The sequence below is a fragment of the Oncorhynchus masou genome, unplaced genomic scaffold, assembly GCF_036934945.1.
Source record: "Oncorhynchus masou masou isolate Uvic2021 unplaced genomic scaffold, UVic_Omas_1.1 unplaced_scaffold_869, whole genome shotgun sequence".
NCBI classification, from domain to species: Eukaryota; Metazoa; Chordata; class Actinopteri; order Salmoniformes; family Salmonidae; genus Oncorhynchus; species Oncorhynchus masou.
Window position 1 is genome coordinate 106,154 of NW_027015151.1, and position 20,452 is coordinate 126,605.

At 53.7% G+C, this 20,452-nt stretch overlaps 1 protein-coding gene across 2 annotated transcripts in view; it reads left to right on the forward strand.

Annotated features, from left to right (window-relative positions):
* tecrb (trans-2,3-enoyl-CoA reductase b) overlaps positions 1 to 20,452 on the forward strand; it is a 48,366-nt gene that overhangs the window by 9,182 nt on the left and 18,732 nt on the right. Inside the window, exon 2 of one of the 2 annotated variants that reach the window (XM_064963899.1) lies at positions 17,283 to 17,333. In XM_064963899.1, the coding sequence (XP_064819971.1) occupies positions 17,283 to 17,333 (51 nt within the window). Of the gene's footprint in view, positions 1 to 17,047; positions 17,334 to 20,452 lie in introns of those variants that run through there. The other variant, XM_064963898.1, reaches the window with a different exon arrangement.

Consider the following 20,452-nt stretch of genomic DNA (forward strand, 5'->3'; position numbering starts at 1 on the left):
ACTACCCCAGCACTACCATAACACTACCCTACCATAACACTACCCCAACACTACCCTACCATAACACTACCCCAACACTACCCTACCATAACACTACCCCAGCCCTACCATAACACTACCCCAGCACTACCATAACACTACCCCAGCCCCACCATAACACTACCCCAGCCCCACCATAACACTACCCCAGCCCCACCATAACACTACCCCAGCCCCACCATAACACTACCCCAGCCCCACCTTAACACTACCCCAGCCCCACCTTAACACTACCCCAGCCCTACCATAACACTACCCCAGCCCCACCTTAACACTACCCCAGCCCCACCTTAACACTACCCCAGCCCCACCTTAACACTACCCCAGCCCCACCATAACACTACCCCAGCCCCACCATAACACTACCCCAGCCCCACCATAACACTACCCCAGCCCCACCATAACACTACCCCAGCCCCACCATAACACTACCCCAGCCCCACCATAACACTACCCCAGCCCCACCATAACACTACCCCAGCCCTACCATAACACTACCCTACCATAACACTACCCCAGCCCTACTATAACACTACCCCAGCCCCACCATAACACTACCCCAGCCCCACCATAACACTACCCCAGCACTACCATAACACTACCCCAGCCCCACCATAACACTACCCCAGCCCCACCATAACACTACCCTACCATAATACTACCCCACCATAATACTACCCCAGCCCCACCATAACACTACCCCACCATAATACTACCCCAGCCCCGCCATAACACTACCCTACCATAATACTACCCCAGCCCCGCCATAACACTACCCTACCATAATACTACCCCAGCCCCGCCATAACACTACCCTACCATAATACTACCCCAGCCCCGCCATAACACTACCCTACCATAATACTACCCCAGCCCCACCATAACACTACCCTACCATAACACTACCCCAGCCCCACCATAACACTACCCTACCATAATACTACCCCAGCCCCACCATAACACTAACCCAGCCCCACCATAACACTACCCCAGCCCCACCATAACACTACCCCAGCCCCACCATAACACTACCCCAGCCCCACCATAACACTACCCCAGCCCCACCATAACACTACCCTACCATAATACTACCCCAGCCCCACCATAACACTACCCTACCATAACACTACCCCAGCCCCACCATAACACTACCCCAGCCCCACCATAACACTACCCCAGCCCCACCATAACACTACCCCAGCCCCACCATAACACTACCCCAGCCCCACCATAACACTACCCTACCATAATACTACCCCAGCCCCACCATAACACTACCCTACCATAATACTACCCCAGCCCCACCATAACACTACCCCAGCCCTACCATAACACTACCCCAGCCCCACCATAACACTACCCCAGCCCCACCATAACACTACCCCAGCCCCACCATAACACTACCCCAGCCCCACCATAACACTACCCTACCATAATACTACCCCAGCCCCACCATAACACTACCCCAGCCCCGCCATAACACTACCCCAGCCCCGCCATAACACTACCCCAGCCCCGCCATAACACTACCCCAGCCCCGCCATAACACTACCCCAGCCCCGCCATAACACTACCCCAGCCCCACCATAACACTACCCCAGCCCCGCCATAACACTACCCCAGCCCCGCCATAACACTACCCCAGCCCCGCCATAACACTACCCCAGCCCCGCCATAACACTACCCCAGCCCCACCATAACACTACCCCAGCCCCACCATAACACTAGCCCCCCCAGCCCCACCATAACACTACCCCAGCCCTACCATAACACTACCCCAGCCCCACCATAACACTACCCCAGCCCTACCATAACACTACCCCAGCCCTACCATAACACTACCCCAGCCCCACCATAACACTACCCCAGCCCTACCATAACACTACCCCAGCCCCACCATAACACTACCCCAGCCCTACCATAACACTACCCCAGCCCTACCATAACACTACCCCAGCCCCACCATAACACTACCCCAGCCCTACCATAACACTACCCCAGCCCTACCATAATACTACCCCAGCCCTACCATAACACTACCCCAGCCCTACCATAACACTACCCCAGCCCCACCATAACACTACCCCAGCCCCACCATAACACTACCCCAGCCCCACCATAACACTACCCTACCATAATACTACCCCAGCCCCACCATAACACTACCCTACCATAATACTACCCCAGCCCCACCATAACACTACCCCAGCCCCACCATAACACTACCCCAGCCCCACCATAACACTACCCCAGCCCCACCATAACACTACCCCAGCCCTACCATAACACTACCCCAGCCCCACCATAACACTACCCTACCATAATACTACCCCAGCACTACCATAACACTACCCTACCATAATACTACCCCAGCCCCACCATAACACTACCCCAGCCCCACCATAACACTACCCCAGCCCTACCATAATACTACCCCAGCCCCACCATAACACTACCCTACCATAATACTACCCCAGCCCCACCATAACACTACCCTACCATAATACTACCCCAGCCCCACCATAACACTACCCTACCATAACACTACCCCAGCCCCACCATAACACTACCCCAGCCCCACCATAACACTACCCCAGCCCCACCATAACACTACCCCAGCCCCACCATAACACTACCCCAGCCCCACCATAACACTACCCCAGCCCCACCATAACACTACCCCAGCCCCACCATAACACTACCCCAGCCCCACCATAACACTACCCCAGCCCCACCATAACACTACCCCAGCCCCACCATAACACTACCCCAGCCCCACCATAACACTACCCCAGCCCCACCATAACACTATCCCAGCCCCACCATAACACTATCCCAGCCCCACCATAACACTATCCCAGCCCCACCATAACACTACCCCAGCCCTACCATAACACTACCCCAGCCCTACCATAACACTACCCCAGCCCCACCATAACACTACCCCAGCCCCACCATAACACTACCCCAGCCCCACCATAACACTACCCCAGCCCCACCATAACACTACCCCAGCCCCACCATAACACTACCCCAGCCCCACCATAACACTACCCCAGCCCCACCATAACACTACCCCAGCCCCACCATAACACTACCCCAGCCCCACCATAACACTACCCTAGCCCATACCATAACCCCAGCCCTACCATAACACTACCCCAGCCCTACCATAACACTACCCCAGCCCCACCATAACACTACCCCAGCCCCACCATAACACTACCCCAGCCCTACCATAACACTACCCCAGCCCTACCATAACACTACCCCAGCCCCACCATAATACTACCCCAGCCCCACCATAACACTACCCTACCATAATACTACCCCAGCCCCACCATAACACTACCCTACCATAACACTACCCCAGCCCCACCATAACACTACCCTACCATAACACTACCCCAGCCCCACCATAACACTACCCCAGCCCCACCATAACACTACCCCAGCCCCACCATAACACTACCCCAGCCCCACCATAACACTACCCCAGCCCTACCATAACACTACCCCAGCCCCACCATAACACTACCCCAGCCCCACCATAACACTACCCCAGCCCCACCATAACACTACCCCAGCCCCACCATAACACTACCCCAGCCCCACCATAACACTACCCCAGCCCCACCATAACACTACCCCAGCCCCCACCATAACACTACCCCAGCCCCACCATAACACTACCCCAGCCCCACCATAACACTACCCCAGCCCCACCATAACACTACCCCAGCCCCACCATAACACTACCCCAGCCCCACCATAACACTACCCCAGCCCCACCATAACACTACCCCAGCCCCACCATAACACTACCCCAGCCCCACCATAACACTACCCCAGCCCCACCATAACACTACCCCAGCCCCACCATAACACTACCCCAGCCCCGCCATAACACTACCCCAGCCCCGCCATAACACTACCCCAGCCCCGCCATAACACTACCCCAGCCCCACCATAACACTACCCCAGCCCCACCATAACACTACCCCAGCCCCACCATAACACTACCCCAGCCCCACCATAACACTACCCCAGCCCCGCCATAACACTACCCCAGCCCCGCCATAACACTACCCCAGCCCCACCATAACACTACCCCAGCCCCACCATAACACTACCCCAGCCCCACCATAACACTACCCCAGCCCCACCATAACACTACCCCAGCCCCACCATAACACTACCCACCATAACACTACCCCAGCCCCACCATAACACTACCCCAGCCCCACCATAACACTACCCTACCATAACACTACCCCAGCCCTACCATAACACTACCCCAGCCCCACCATAACACTATCCCAGCCCCACCATAACACTATCCCAGCCCCACCATAACACTATCCCAGCCCCACCATAACACTACCCCAGCCCCACCATAACACTACCCCAGCCCCACCATAACACTACCCCAGCCCCACCATAACACTACCCTACCATAATACTACCCCAGCACCCACCATAACACTACCCCAGCCCCACCATAACACTACCCCAGCCCCACCATAACACTACCCCAGCCCCACCATAACACTACCCCAGCCCTACCATAATACTACCCCAGCCCCACCATAACACTACCCCAGCCCCACCATAACACTACCCCAGCCCCACCATAACACTACCCCAGCCCCACCATAACACTACCCCAGCCAGCCCCACCATAACACTACCCCAGCCCCACCATAACACTACCCCAGCCCCACCATAACACTACCCCAGCCCCACCATAACACTACCCCAGCCCCACCATAACACTACCCCAGCCCCACCATAACACTACCCCAGCCCCACCATAACACTACCCCAGCCCCACCATAACACTACCCCAGCCCCACCATAACACTACCCCAGCCCCACCATAACACTACCCCAGCCCCACCATAACACTACCCCAGCCCCACCATAACACTACCCCAGCCCCACCATAACACTACCCCAGCCCCACCATAACACCCACCATAACACCAGCCCCACCATAACACTACCCCAGCCCCACCATAACACTACCCCAGCCCTACCATAACACTACCCCAGCCCCACCATAACACTACCCCAGCCCCACCATAACACTACCCCAGCCCCACCATAACACTACCCCAGCCCCACCATAACACTACCCCAGCCCCACCATAACACTACCCCAGCCCCACCATAACACTACCCCAGCCCCACCATAACACTACCCCAGCCCCACCATAACACTACCCCAGCCCCACCATAACAGCCCTACCATAACACTACCCCAGCCCCACCATAACACTACCCCACCATAATACTACCCCAGCCCCACCATAACACTACCCCAGCCCTACCATAACACTACCCCAGCCCCACCATAACACTACCCCAGCCCCACCATAACACTACCCCAGCCCTACCATAATACTATCCCAGCCCCACCATAACACTACCCCAGCCCTACCATAATACTACCCCAGCCCCACCATAACACTACCCCAGCCCTACCATAACACTACCCCAGCCCCACCATAACACTACCCTACCAAAACACTACCCCAGCCCCACCAAAACACTACCCCCCCCACCATAACACTACCCCAGCCCCACCATAACACTACCCCAGCCCCACCATAACACTACCCCAGCCCTACCATAACACTACCCCAGCCCCACCATAACACTACCCCAGCCCCACCATAACACAACCCCAGCCCCACCATAACACTACCCCAGCCCCACCATAACACTACCCCAGCCCAACCATAACACTACCCCAGCCCCACCATAACACTACCCCAGCCCCACCATAACACTACCCCAGCCCCACCATAACACTACCCCAGCCCCACCATAACACTACCCCAGCCCTACCATAACACTACCCCAGCCCTACCATAACACTACCCCAGCCCTACCATAACACTACCCCAGCCCTACCATAACACTACCCCAGCCCCACCATAACACTACCCCAGCCCCACCATAACACTACCCCAGCCCCACCATAACACTACCCCAGCCCCACCATAACACTACCCCCAGCCCCACCATAACACTACCCCAGCCCCACCATAACACTACCCCAGCCCCACCATAACACTACCCCAGCCCCACCATAACACTACCCCAGCCCTACCATAACACTACCCCAGCCCCACCATAACACTACCCCAGCCCCACCATAACACTACCCCAGCCCCACCATAACACTACCCCAGCCCCACCATAACACTACCCCAGCCCCACCATAACACTACCCCAGCCCCACCATAACACTACCCCAGCCCCACCATAACACTACCCCAGCCCCACCATAACACTACCCCAGCCCCACCATAACACTACCCCAGCCCCACCATAACACTACCCCAGCCCTACCATAACACTACCCCAGCCCCACCATAACACTACCCCAGCCCCACCATAACACTACCCCAGCCCTACCATAACACTACCCACCATAACACTACCCCAGCCCCACCATAACACTACCCCAGCCCCACCATAACACTACCCCAGCCCCACCATAATACTACCCCAGCCCCACCATAACACTACCCTACCATAATACTACCCCAGCCCCACCATAACACTACCCCAGCCCTACCATAACACTACCCATAGCCCCACCATAACACTACCCCAGCCCCACCATAACACTACCCCAGCCCCACCATAACACTACCCCAGCCCCACCATAACACTACCCCAGCCCCACCATAACACTACCCCAGCCCCACCATAACACTACCCCAGCCCTACCATAACACTACCCCAGCCCCACCATAACACTACCCCAGCCCCACCATAACACTACCCCAGCCCCACCATAACACTACCCCAGCCCCACCATAACACTACCCCAGCCCCACCATAACACTACCCCAGCCCCACCATAACACTACCCCAGCCCCACCATAACACTACCCCAGCCCCACCATAACACTACCCCAGCCCCACCATAACACTACCCCAGCCCCACCATAACACTACCCCAGCCCTACCATAACACTACCCCAGCCCTACCATAACACTACCCCAGCCCCACCATAACACTACCCCAGCCCCACCATAACACTACCCCAGCCCCACCATAACACTACCCCAGCCCCACCATAACACTACCCCAGCCCCACCATAACACTACCCCAGCCCCACCATAACACTACCCCAGCCCCACCATAACACTACCCCAGCCCCACCATAACACAACCCCAGCCCCAACACTACCCCAGCCCTACCATAACACTACCCCAGCCCTACCATAACACTACCCCAGCCCCACCATAACACTACCCCAGCCCCACCATAACACTACCCCACCATAATAACACCAGCCCCACCATAACACTACCATAACACTACCCCAGCCCCACCATAACACTGCCCTACCATAACACTACCCCAGCCCCACCATAACACTGCCCTACCATAACACTACCCCAGCCCCACCATAACACTACCCCAGCCCCACCATAACACTACCCCAGCCCCACCATAACACTACCCCAGCCCCACCATAACACTACCCCAGCCCCACCATAACACTACCCCAGCCCCACCATAACACTACCCCAGCCCCACCATAACACTACCCCAGCCCCACCATAACACTACCCCAGCCCCACCATAACACTAGCCCCCTACCCCCAGCCCCACCATAACACTACCCCAGCCCCACCATAACACTACCCCAGCCCTACCATAACACTACCCCAGCCCTACCATAACACTACCCCAGCCCTACCATAACACTACCCCAGCCCCACCATAACACTACCCCAGCCCCACCATAACACTACCCCAGCCCCACCATAACACTACCCCAGCCCTACCATAACACTACCCCAGCCCCACCATAATACTACCCCAGCCCCACCATAATACTACCCCAGCCCCACCATAACACTACCCCAGCCCTACCATAACACTACCCCAGCCCCACCATAACACTACCCTACCATAATACTACCCCAGCACTACCATAACACTACCCTACCATAATACTACCCCAGCCCCACCATAACACTACCCCAGCCCCACCATAACACTACCCCAGCCCTACCATAATACTACCCCAGCCCCACCATAACACTACCCTACCATAATACTACCCCAGCCCCACCATAACACTACCCTACCATAATACTACCTCAGCCCCACCATAACACTACCCTACCATAACACTACCCCAGCCCCACCATAACACTACCCTACCATAACACTACCCCAGCCCCACCATAACACTACCCCAGCCCCACCATAACACTACCCCAGCCCTACCATAACACTACCCCAGCCCTACCATAACACTACCCCAGCCCCACCATAACACTACCCCAGCCCTACCATAACACTACCCCAGCCCTACCATAACACTACCCCAGCCCTACCATAACACTACCCCAGCCCTACCATAACACTACCCCAGCCCCACCATAACACTACCCCAGCCCCACCATAACACTACCCCAGCCCCACCATAACACTACCCCAGCCCTACCATAACACTACCCCAGCCCCACCATAATACTACCCCAGCCCCACCATAACACTACCCCAGCCCTACCATAACACTACCCCAGCCCCACCATAACACTACCCTACCATAATACTACCCCAGCACTACCATAACACTACCCCAGCCCTACCATAATACTACCCCAGCCCCACCATAACACTACCCTACCATAATACTACCCCAGCCCCACCATAACACTACCCTACCATAACACTACCCCAGCCCCACCATAACACTACCCTACCATAACACTACCCCAGCCCCACCATAACACTACCCCAGCCCCACCATAACACTACCCCAGCCCTACCATAACACTACCCCAGCCCTACCATAACACTACCCCAGCCCCACCATAACACTACCCCAGCCCCACCATAACACTACCCCAGCCCCACCATAACACTACCCCAGCCCCACCATAACACTACCCCAGCCCCACCATAACACTACCCCAGCCCCACCATAACACTACCCCAGCCCCACCATAACACTACCCCAGCCCTACCATAACACTACCCCAGCCCTACCATAACACTACCCTAGCCCCGCCATAACACTACCCCAGCCCCGCCATAACACTACCCCAGCCCCACCATAACACTACCCTACCATAATACTACCCCAGCCCCACCATAACACTACCCCGGCACTACCATAACACTACCCCAGCCCTACCATAACACTACCCCAGCCCCACCATAACACTACCCTACCATAATACTACCCCAGCACTACCATAACACTACCCCAGCCCCACCATAACACTACCCCAGCCCCACCATAACACAGTTCCCCGGCACTACCATAACACTACCCCAGCCCTACCATAACACTACCCCAGCCCCACCATAACACTACCCTACCATAATACTACCCCAGCACTACCATAACACTACCCCAGCCCCACCATAACACTACCCTACCATAATACTACCCCAGCCCTACCATAACACTACCCCAGCCCCACCATAACACTACCCTACCATAATACTACCCCAGCACTACCATAACACTACCCCAGCCCTACCATAACACTACCCCAGCCCCACCATAACACTACCCTACCATAATACTACCCCAGCCCTACCATAACACTACCCCAGCCCCACCATAACACTACCCTACCATAATACTACCCCAGCCCCACCATAACACTACCCCAGCCCCGCCATAACACTACCCCAGCCCCGCCATAACACTACCCTACCATAATACTACCCCAGCCCCACCATAACACTACCCCAGCCCCACCATAACACTACCCTACCATAATACTACCCCAGCCCCACCATAACACTACCCCAGCCCCACCATAACACTACCCCAGCCCCACCATAACACTACCCCAGCCCCACCATAACACTACCCCAGCCCCACCATAACACTACCCCAGCCCCACCATAACACTACCCTACCATAATACTACCCCAGCACTACCATAACACTACCCCAGCCCCACCTTAACACTACCCCAGCCCCACCATAACACTACCCCAGCCCCACCATAACACTACCCTACCATAATACTACCCCAGCACTACCATAACACTACCCCAGCCCCACCATAACACTACCCTACCATAACACTACCCCAGCCCCACCATAACACTACCCCAGCCCCACCATAACACTACCCCAGCCCCGCCATAACACTACCCCAGCCCCACCATAACACTACCCCAGCCCCACCATAACACTACCCCAGCCCCGCCATAACACTACCCCAGCCCCGCCATAACACTACCCCAGCCCCACCTTAACACTACCCCAGCCCCACCATAACACTACCCCAGCCCCACCATAACACTACCCTACCATAATACTACCCCAGCCCCACCATAACACTACCCCAGCCCCACCATAACACTACCCCAGCCCCACCATAACACTACCCCAGCCCCGCCATAACACTACCCCAGCCCCACCATAACACTACCCTACCATAATACTACCCCAGCCCCACCATAACACTACCCCAGCCCCACCATAACACTACCCCAGCCCCGCCATAACACTACCCCAGCCCCACCATAACACTACCCCAGCCCCACCATAACACTACCCTACCATAATACTACCCCAGCACTACCATAACACTACCCCAGCACTACCATAACACTACCCCAGCCCTACCATAACACTACCCCAGCCCTACCATAACACTACCCCAGCCCTACCATAACACTACCCCAGCCCTACCATAACACTACCCCAGCCCCACCATAACACTACCCCAGCCCCGCCATAACACTACCCCAGCCCCACCATAACACTACCCCAGCCCCGCCATAACACTACCCCAGCCCTACCATAACACTACCCCAGCCCCACCATAACACTACCCTACCATAATACTACCCCAGCCCTACCATAACACTACCCCAGCCCTACCATAACACTACCCTACCATAATACTACCCCAGCCCCACCATAACACTACCCTACCATAATACTACCCCAGCCCCACCATAACACTACCCTACCATAATACTACCCCAGCCCCACCATAACACTACCCCAGCCCCACCATAACACTACCCCAGCCCCGCCATAACACTACCCCAGCCCCGCCATAACACTACCCCAGCCCCGCCATAACACTACCCCAGCCCCGCCATAACACTACCCCAGCCCCACCATAACACTACCCCAGCCCCACCTTAACACTACCCCAGCCCCACCATAACACTACCCCAGCCCCACCATAACACTACCCCAGCCCCGCCATAACACTACCCCAGCCCCGCCATAACACTACCCTACCATAATACTACCCCAGCCCCACCATAACACTACCCCAGCCCCACCATAACACTACCCTACCATAATACTACCCCAGCCCCACCATAACACTACCCCAGCCCCACCATAACACTACCCCAGCCCCACCATAACACTACCCCAGCCCCACCATAACACTACCCCAGCCCCACCTTAACACTACCCCAGCCCCACCATAACACTACCCCAGCCCCACCATAACACTACCCTACCATAATACTACCCCAGCACTACCATAACACTACCCCAGCCCCACCTTAACAATACCCCAGCCCCACCATAACACTACCCCAGCCCCACCATAACACTACCCCAGCCCCACCTTAACACTACCCCAGCCCCACCATAACACTACCCCAGCCCCACCATAACACTACCCCAGCCCCACCTTAACACTACCCCAGCCCCACCATAACACTACCCCAGCCCCACCATAACACTACCCTACCATAATACTACCCCAGCACTACCATAACACTACCCCAGCCCCACCATAACACTACCCTACCATAATACTACCCCAGCCCCACCATAACACTACCCCAGCCCCGCCATAACACTACCCCAGCCCCACCATAACACTACCCCAGCCCCGCCATAACACTACCCCAGCCCCACCATAACACTACCCCAGCCCCACCTTAACACTACCCCAGCCCCACCATAACACTACCCCAGCCCCACCATAACACTACCCTACCATAATACTACCCCAGCCCCACCATAACACTACCCCAGCCCCACCATAACACTACCCCAGCCCCACCATAACACTACCCCAGCCCCGCCATAACACTACCCCAGCCCCACCATAACACTACCCTACCATAATACTACCCCAGCCCCACCATAACACTACCCCAGCCCCACCATAACACTACCCCAGCCCCGCCATAACACTACCCCAGCCCCACCATAACACTACCCCAGCCCCACCATAACACTACCCTACCATAATACTACCCCAGCACTACCATAACACTACCCCAGCACTACCATAACACTACCCCAGCCCTACCATAACACTACCCCAGCCCTACCATAACACTACCCCAGCCCCACCTTAACACTACCCCAGCCCCACCATAACACTACCCCAGCCCCACCATAACACTACCCTACCATAATACTACCCCAGCCCCACCATAACACTACCCCAGCCCCACCATAACACTACCCTACCATAATACTACCCCAGCACTACCATAACACTACCCCAGCCCTACCATAACACTACCCCAGCCCCACCTTAACACTACCCCAGCCCCACCATAACACTACCCCAGCCCCACCATAACACTACCCTACCATAATACTACCCCAGCCCTACCATAACACTACCCCAGCCCCACCATAACACTACCCCAGCCCCGCCATAACACTACCCCAGCCCCACCATAACACTACCCTACCATAATACTACCCCAGCCCCACCATAACACTACCCCAGCCCCACCATAACACTACCCCAGCCCCGCCATAACACTACCCCAGCCCCACCATAACACTACCCCAGCCCCACCATAACACTACCCTACCATAATACTACCCCAGCACTACCATAACACTACCCCAGCACTACCATAACACTACCCCAGCCCTACCATAACACTACCCCAGCCCTACCATAACACTACCCCAGCCCTACCATAACACTACCCCAGCCCCGCCATAACACTACCCCAGCCCCGCCATAACACTACCCCAGCCCCGCCATAACACTACCCCAGCCCCGCCATAACACTACCCCAGCCCCGCCATAACACTACCCCAGCCCCACCATAACACTACCCCAGCCCCACCTTAACACTACCCCAGCCCTACCATAACACTACCCCAGCCCCACCATAACACTACCCTACCATAATACTACCCCAGCCCTACCATAACACTACCCCAGCCCTACCATAACACTACCCCAGCCCCACCTTAACACTACCCCAGCCCTACCATAACACTACCCCAGCCCCACCATAACACTACCCTACCATAATACTACCCCAGCCCCACCATAACACTACCCCAGCCCTACCATAACACTACCCCAGCCCCACCATAACACTACCCTACCATAATACTACCCCAGCCCTACCATAACACTACCCCAGCCCTACCATAACACTACCCCAGCCCCACCTTAACACTACCCCAGCCCTACCATAACACTACCCCAGCCCCACCATAACACTACCCTACCATAATACTACCCCAGCCCCACCATAACACTACCCCAGCCCCGCCATAACACTACCCCAGCCCCACCATAACACTACCCCAGCCCTACCATAACACTACCCCAGCCCCGCCATAACACTACCCCAGCCCCGCCATAACACTACCCCAGCCCCACCATAACACTACCCCAGCCCCACCATAACACTACCCCAGCCCCACCATAACACTACCCCAGCCCCGCCATAACACTACCCCAGCCCCGCCATAACACTACCCCAGCCCCGCCATAACACTACCCCAGCCCCGCCATAACACTACCCCAGCCCCGCCATAACACTACCCCAGCCCCGCCATAACACTACCCCAGCCCCACCATAACACTACCCCAGCCCTACCATAACACTACCCCAGCCCTACCATAACACTACCCCAGCCCCACCATAACACTACCCCAGCCCCACCATAACACTACCCCAGCCCCACCATAACACTACCCCAGCCCTACCATAACACTACCCTACCATAACACTACCCCAGCCCCACCATAACACTACCCCAGCCCTACCATAACACTACCCCAGCACTACCATAATACTACCCCAGCACTAACATAACACTACCCCAGCCCCACCATAACACTACCCCAGCCCCACCATAACACTACCCCAGCCCCACCATAACACTACCCTACCATAATACTACCCCAGCACTACCATAACACTACCCCAGCACTACCATAACACTACCCCAGCCCCACCATAACACTACCCCAGCCCCACCATAACACTACCCTACCATAATACTACCCCAGCACTACCATAACACTATCCCAGCCCCACCATAACACTACCCCAGCCCCACCATAACACTATCCCAGCCCCACCATAACACTATCCCAGCCCCACCATAACACTACCCCAGCCCCACCATAACACTACCCCAGCCCCACCATAACACTACCCCAGCACTACCATAACACTACCCCACCCCCACCATAACATTACCCCAGCCCCACCTTAACACTACCCCAGCCCCACCATAACACTACCCCAGCCCCACCATAACACTACCCCAGCCCCACCATAACACTACCCCAGCCCCACCATAACACTACCCCAGCCCCACCTTAACACTACCCCAGCCCCACCTTAACACTACCCCAGCCCTACCATAACACTACCCCAGCCCCACCTTAACACTACCCCAGCCCCACCATAACACTACCCCAGCCCCACCATAACACTACCAGCCCTACCATAACACTACCCCAGCCCCACCATAACACTACCCCAGCCCTACCATAACACTACCCCAGCCCTACCATAACACTACCCCAGCCCTACCATAACACTACCCCAGCCCCACCATAACACTACCCCAGCCCCACCATAACACTACCCCAGCCCTACCATAACACTACCCCAGCCCCACCATAACACTACCCCAGCCCTACCATAACACTACCCCAGCCCCACCATAACACTACCCTACCATAATACTACCCCAGCACTACCATAACACTACCCCAGCACTACCATAACACTACCCCAGCCCTACCATAACACTACCCCAGCCCCACCATAACACTACCCCAGCCCTACCATAACACTACCCCAGCACTACCATAACACTACCCCAGCCCTACCATAACACTACCCTACCATAACACTACCCCAGCCCCACCATAACACTACCCCAGCCCCACCATAACACTACCCCAGCCCTACCATAACACTACCCCAGCCCCACCATAACACTACCCCAGCCCCACCATAACACTACCCCACCATAACACTACCCCAGCCCCACCATAACACTACCCTACCATAACACTACCCCAGCACTACCATAACACTACCCCAGCCCTACCATAACACTACCCTACCATAACACTACCCCAGCCCCACCATAACACTACCCCAGCCCCACCATAACACTACCCCAGCCCCACCATAACACTACCCCACCATAACACTACCCCAGCCCTACCATAACACTACCCTACCATAACACTACCCCAGCCCCACCATAACACTACCCCAGCCCCACCATAACACTACCCCAGCCCTACCATAACACTACCCCAGCCCCACCATAACACTACCCCAGCCCTACCATAACACTACCCCAGCCCCACCATAACACTACCCCAGCCCCACCATAACACTACCCCACCATAACACTACCCCAGCCCCACCATAACACTACCCCACCATAACACTACCCCAGCCCCACCATAACACTACCCCAGCCCCACCATAACACTACCCCAGCCCTACCATAACACTACCCCAGCCCCACCATAACACTACCCCACCATAACACTACCCCAGCCCCACCATAACACTATCCCAGCCCTACCATAACACTACCCCAGCCCCACCATAACACTACCCCAGCCCCACCATAACACTACCCCAGCCCCACCATAACACTACCCCAGCCCTACCATAACACTACCCCACCATAACACTACCCCACCATAACACTACCCCAGCCCTACCATAACACTACCCCACCATAACACTACCCCAGCCCTACCATAACACTACCCCAGCCCTACCATAACACTACCATAACACTACCCCACCATAACACTACCATAACACTACCCCAGCTATGACAGTTGTCTATCCTGTACTGCTTTAGACCCCCAGCACAAGGAAAGGCTGTTATCCCAGGGGGGTCTTTTATTAGACTGGGGTAGATGGAATGGGTGGGGGTGGGGGGGTTTAAATAGCTAGAGAAATCCTAGCCATGCCTGGCTTGGTGTGTGTGTGTGGACTACAAAGCATCATTTTATGGGCAGTTCTACAGTAATGGAATTGCGTAGACTCAGATTTTTCACTTTAAAATGTATATCAAACAAAAACAATTGATTTCACAGTTTAGAAAACCATACAACTCTACAGTGCCTTGCAAAAGTATTCACCCCCTTGGCATTTTTTTCCTATTTTGTTGCCTTACAACCTGTAATTTAAATAGATTTTTATTTGGATTTCATGTAAAAATTAATTGTTTAAAAAAATTCAAAAAAATGTAAGTGGTGAGAGGGGGTAGGGAAGGTGTGGCAGGAGGGGAGGGGGTAGGGAAGGTGTGGCTGAGGGGGGGGGGGGGGGAGGGAAGGTGTGGCAGGAGTGGAGGTGATGAGGGCCGGGAGAGGGTTGCTTACGCAGAGCTTTCTATTTAGCTGTGGGGGGGGGACTGACGACACATACTTACTTCTAGACTGGGGAGGGGGTGCTCGAGTATCTTAGTGGGGGGAGGGGGGTGCTCGGGTATCTTAGTGGGGGGGGGTTCAAAATCAACTCAACACAGGAATGCATCAACTTTTCTTACTGTTCTATAAACTTTGCTCCCTGCTGTACATGACTTCACAGGGGAGCAGGGCTGTGTGGGGGTGGGGTTAAATAAAGCAACCAGCATGCCAGGGAAGAAGGAATGAGGGGGAGGGGGGGGGGACATAATGATAGAAAGGAGGGAGGGATGGGAGGGAAAACGACAGAGCGAACGAGGGGGAGAGAGATTTATTTCCACAGCTGAAACCAGGCGCCCCAGTTCTCCTCTCTGTTCAAACTGAGGGACTTGAGAAAAAGTAATTTTTCCAGACAAAGGGATTAAACAGAGAGGCTGGTGGTGGAGGAGAGTGGAGATGGATACCGTAGTACTAGAGGGGGCTACCCACAAAAAGGCAGGTCCGGGGAGTGTCCCAGGGGTGCCAGCTGCCCCCGTTAAACGGCCCAAAGCTAAGAAGGCTAAGAAAGCTGTGGTTTTCTTTGAGGTGGAGATTCTGGATGCCAAGACCAAGGACAAACTCTGCTTCCTGGACAAGGTAAGACCTCTTCACAAATACTGTGTGTGGGGGGGGAGGGGTGTGGTGTGTGTGTGGGGGGGGTGGGGGGGAGGCACACGTCTATATCTGTGTGTGTACGTCTATCTGTGTGTGTCTCCGTGTTAAATAGTGCAACAGGTGCAGGCTAGATAGGACTATTTGTCTAATGTAGGACGTTCCACTGTACTCAGGTCAGAAGTGCTGTCTGTCTGTCTGTCTGTCTGTCTGAGCCCAGTCAGTCTGTATAGTGCTGTCTGTCTGTCTGTCTGTCTGTCTGAGCCCAGCCAGTCTGTATAGTGCTGTCTGTCTGTCTGTCTGTCTGTCTGTCTGTCTGTCTGTCTGAGCCCAGCCAGTCTGTATAGTGCTGTCTGTCTGTCTGTCTGTCTGTCTGAGCCCAGTCAGTCTGTATAGTGCTGTCTGTCTGTCTGTCTGTCTGAGCCCAGTCAGTCTGTATAGTGCTGTCTGTCTGTCTGAGCCCAGTCAGTCTGTATAGTGCTGTCTGTCTGTCTGAGCCCAGTCAGTCTGTATAGTGCTGTCTGTCTGTCTGTCTGAGCCCAGTCAGTCTGTATAGTGCTGTCTGTCTGAGCCCAGTCAGTCTGTATAGTGCTGTCTGTCTGTCTGTCTGAGCCCAGCCAGTCTGTATAGTGCTGTGTAGCTCCAGGTACAACCTGAAGTAGTTAAGCCTTGTCTGAGCAGGAACGGCCCATTGTGATCAGTACTACCAAGGACTGTAGTGAACTATCGTTCTTATGGCTTAGAGGTTAAAACTCCTGTCTATTATCATGGTGTTATAGACTGATGGTTAAATGACAGGTGTAACACCTAGCTAGGTTTATCATGGTGTTATAGACTGATGGTTAAATGACAGGTGTAACACCTAGCTAGGTTTATCATGGTGTTATAGACTGATGGTTAAATGACAGGTGTAACACCTAGCTAGGTTTATCATGGTGTTATAGTCTGATGGTTAAATGACAGGTGTAACACCTAGCTAGGTTTATCATGGTGTTATAGTCTGATGGTTAAATGACAGGTGTAACACCTAGCTAGGTTTATCATGGTGTTATAGTCTGATGGTTAAAAGACAGATGTAACACCTAGCTAGGTTCATCATGGTGTTATAGACTGATGGTTAAATGACAGGTGTAACACCTAGCTAGGTTCATCATGGTGTTATAGACTGATGGTTAAATGACAGGTGTAACACCTAGCTAGGTTCATCATGGTGTTATAGACTGATGGTTAAATGACAGGTGTAACACCTAGCTAGGTTCATCATGGTGTTATAGACTGATGGTTAAATGACAGGTGTAACACCTAGCTAGGTTTATCATGGTGTTATAGTCTGATGGTTAAATGACAGGTGTAACACCTAGCTAGGTTCATCATGGTGTTATAGACTGATGGTTAAATGACAGGTGTAACACCTAGCTAGGTTCATCATGGTGTTATAGACGGATGGTTAAATGACAGGTGTAACACCTAGCTAGGTTCATCATGGTGTTATAGACTGATGGTTAAATGACAGGTGTAACACCTAGCTAGGTTCATCATGGTGTTATAGACTGATGGTTAAATGACAGGTGTAACACCTAGCTAGGTTCATCATGGTGTTATAGTCTGATGGTTAAATGACAGGTGTAACACCTAGCTAGGTTCATCATGGTGTTATAGACTGATGGTTAAATGACAGGTGTAACACCTAGCTAGGTTCATCATGGTGTTATAGTCTGATGGTTAAATGACAGGTGTAACACCTAGCTAGGTTTATCATGGTGTTATAGACCGATGGTTAAATGACAGGTGTAACACCTAGCTAGGTTTATCATGGTGTTATAGACCGATGGTTAAATGACAGGTGTAACACCTAGCTAGGTTTATCATGGTGTTATAGTCTGATGGTTAAATGACAGGTGTAACACCTAGTTAGGTTCATCATGGTGTTATAGTCTGATGGTTAAATGACAGGTGTAACACCTAGCTAGGTTCATCATGGTGTTATAGACTGATGGTTAAATGACAGGTGTAACACCTAGCTAGGTTTATCATGGTGTTATAGACTGATGGTTAAATGACAGGTGTAACACCTAGCTAGGTTCATCATGGTGTTATAGACTGATGGTTAAATGACAGGTGTAACACCTAGCTAGGTTCATCATGGTGTTATAGACTGATGGTTAAATGACAGGTGTAACACCTAGCTAGGTTTATCATGGTGTTATAGACTGATGGTTAAATGACAGGTGTAACACCTAGCTAGGTTCATCATGGTGTTATAGACTGATGGTTAAATGACAGGTGTAACACCTAGCTAGGTTCATCATGGTGTTATAGACTGATGGTTAAATGACAGGTGTAACACCTAGCTAGGTTCATCATGGTGTTATAGACGGATGGTTAAATGACAGGTGTAACACCTAGCTAGGTTCATCATGGTGTTATAGTTTTAATAGCACTGTAGTAGGTTCTGTATGGTGTTAGTGTGATATTAGTAGGGCATACAGGAGCTGCAAGGTATCAGGTCACGTCCTCGCAGGATTACCACTGCTCTGAGACCTGTTCTCAGCTTAACACCGTTTCCATGGCCACGTCATCCCCCACTTTAGACTGCGGCCCCCTGGAAAATAGAGATTCCTGGAGTAGGGCTTTGATCTGAGTATTTGATTTGGTTATTAGAATTTTATATTGGTGGAGTTGAGTAAAGTTATTCTAATCTAATGTTGTCAAGTAAATTATCTGGAATGTCTGGGGTGAAGTCATAAAGAGACTAGAATGTCTGGGAGAAACCTGTGATGTCACAAGTAGACTATAATCTCTTGAAGACCTCACCTCTGTGATGTCATAAAGATTAAATCATGTCTGGAGAATGCTTTTTGTGATTTTATAAAGAGTAGAATCTCTGGGAAAGACCTCTGATGTCATGAAGACACTAGAATATCTTGGAGACCTGCAATGTCATAAATAGAATCTCTGTGATGTCATGAGAGAGTAGAATATCTGGGGAAGACCTGTGATGTCATAAGTAGACTAGAATGTCTGGAGAGGAACTCGTGATGTCATAAAGAGAATAGAATGTCTGAGGGAAGACCTCTGTGATGTCACAGACAGATACAGTAGTA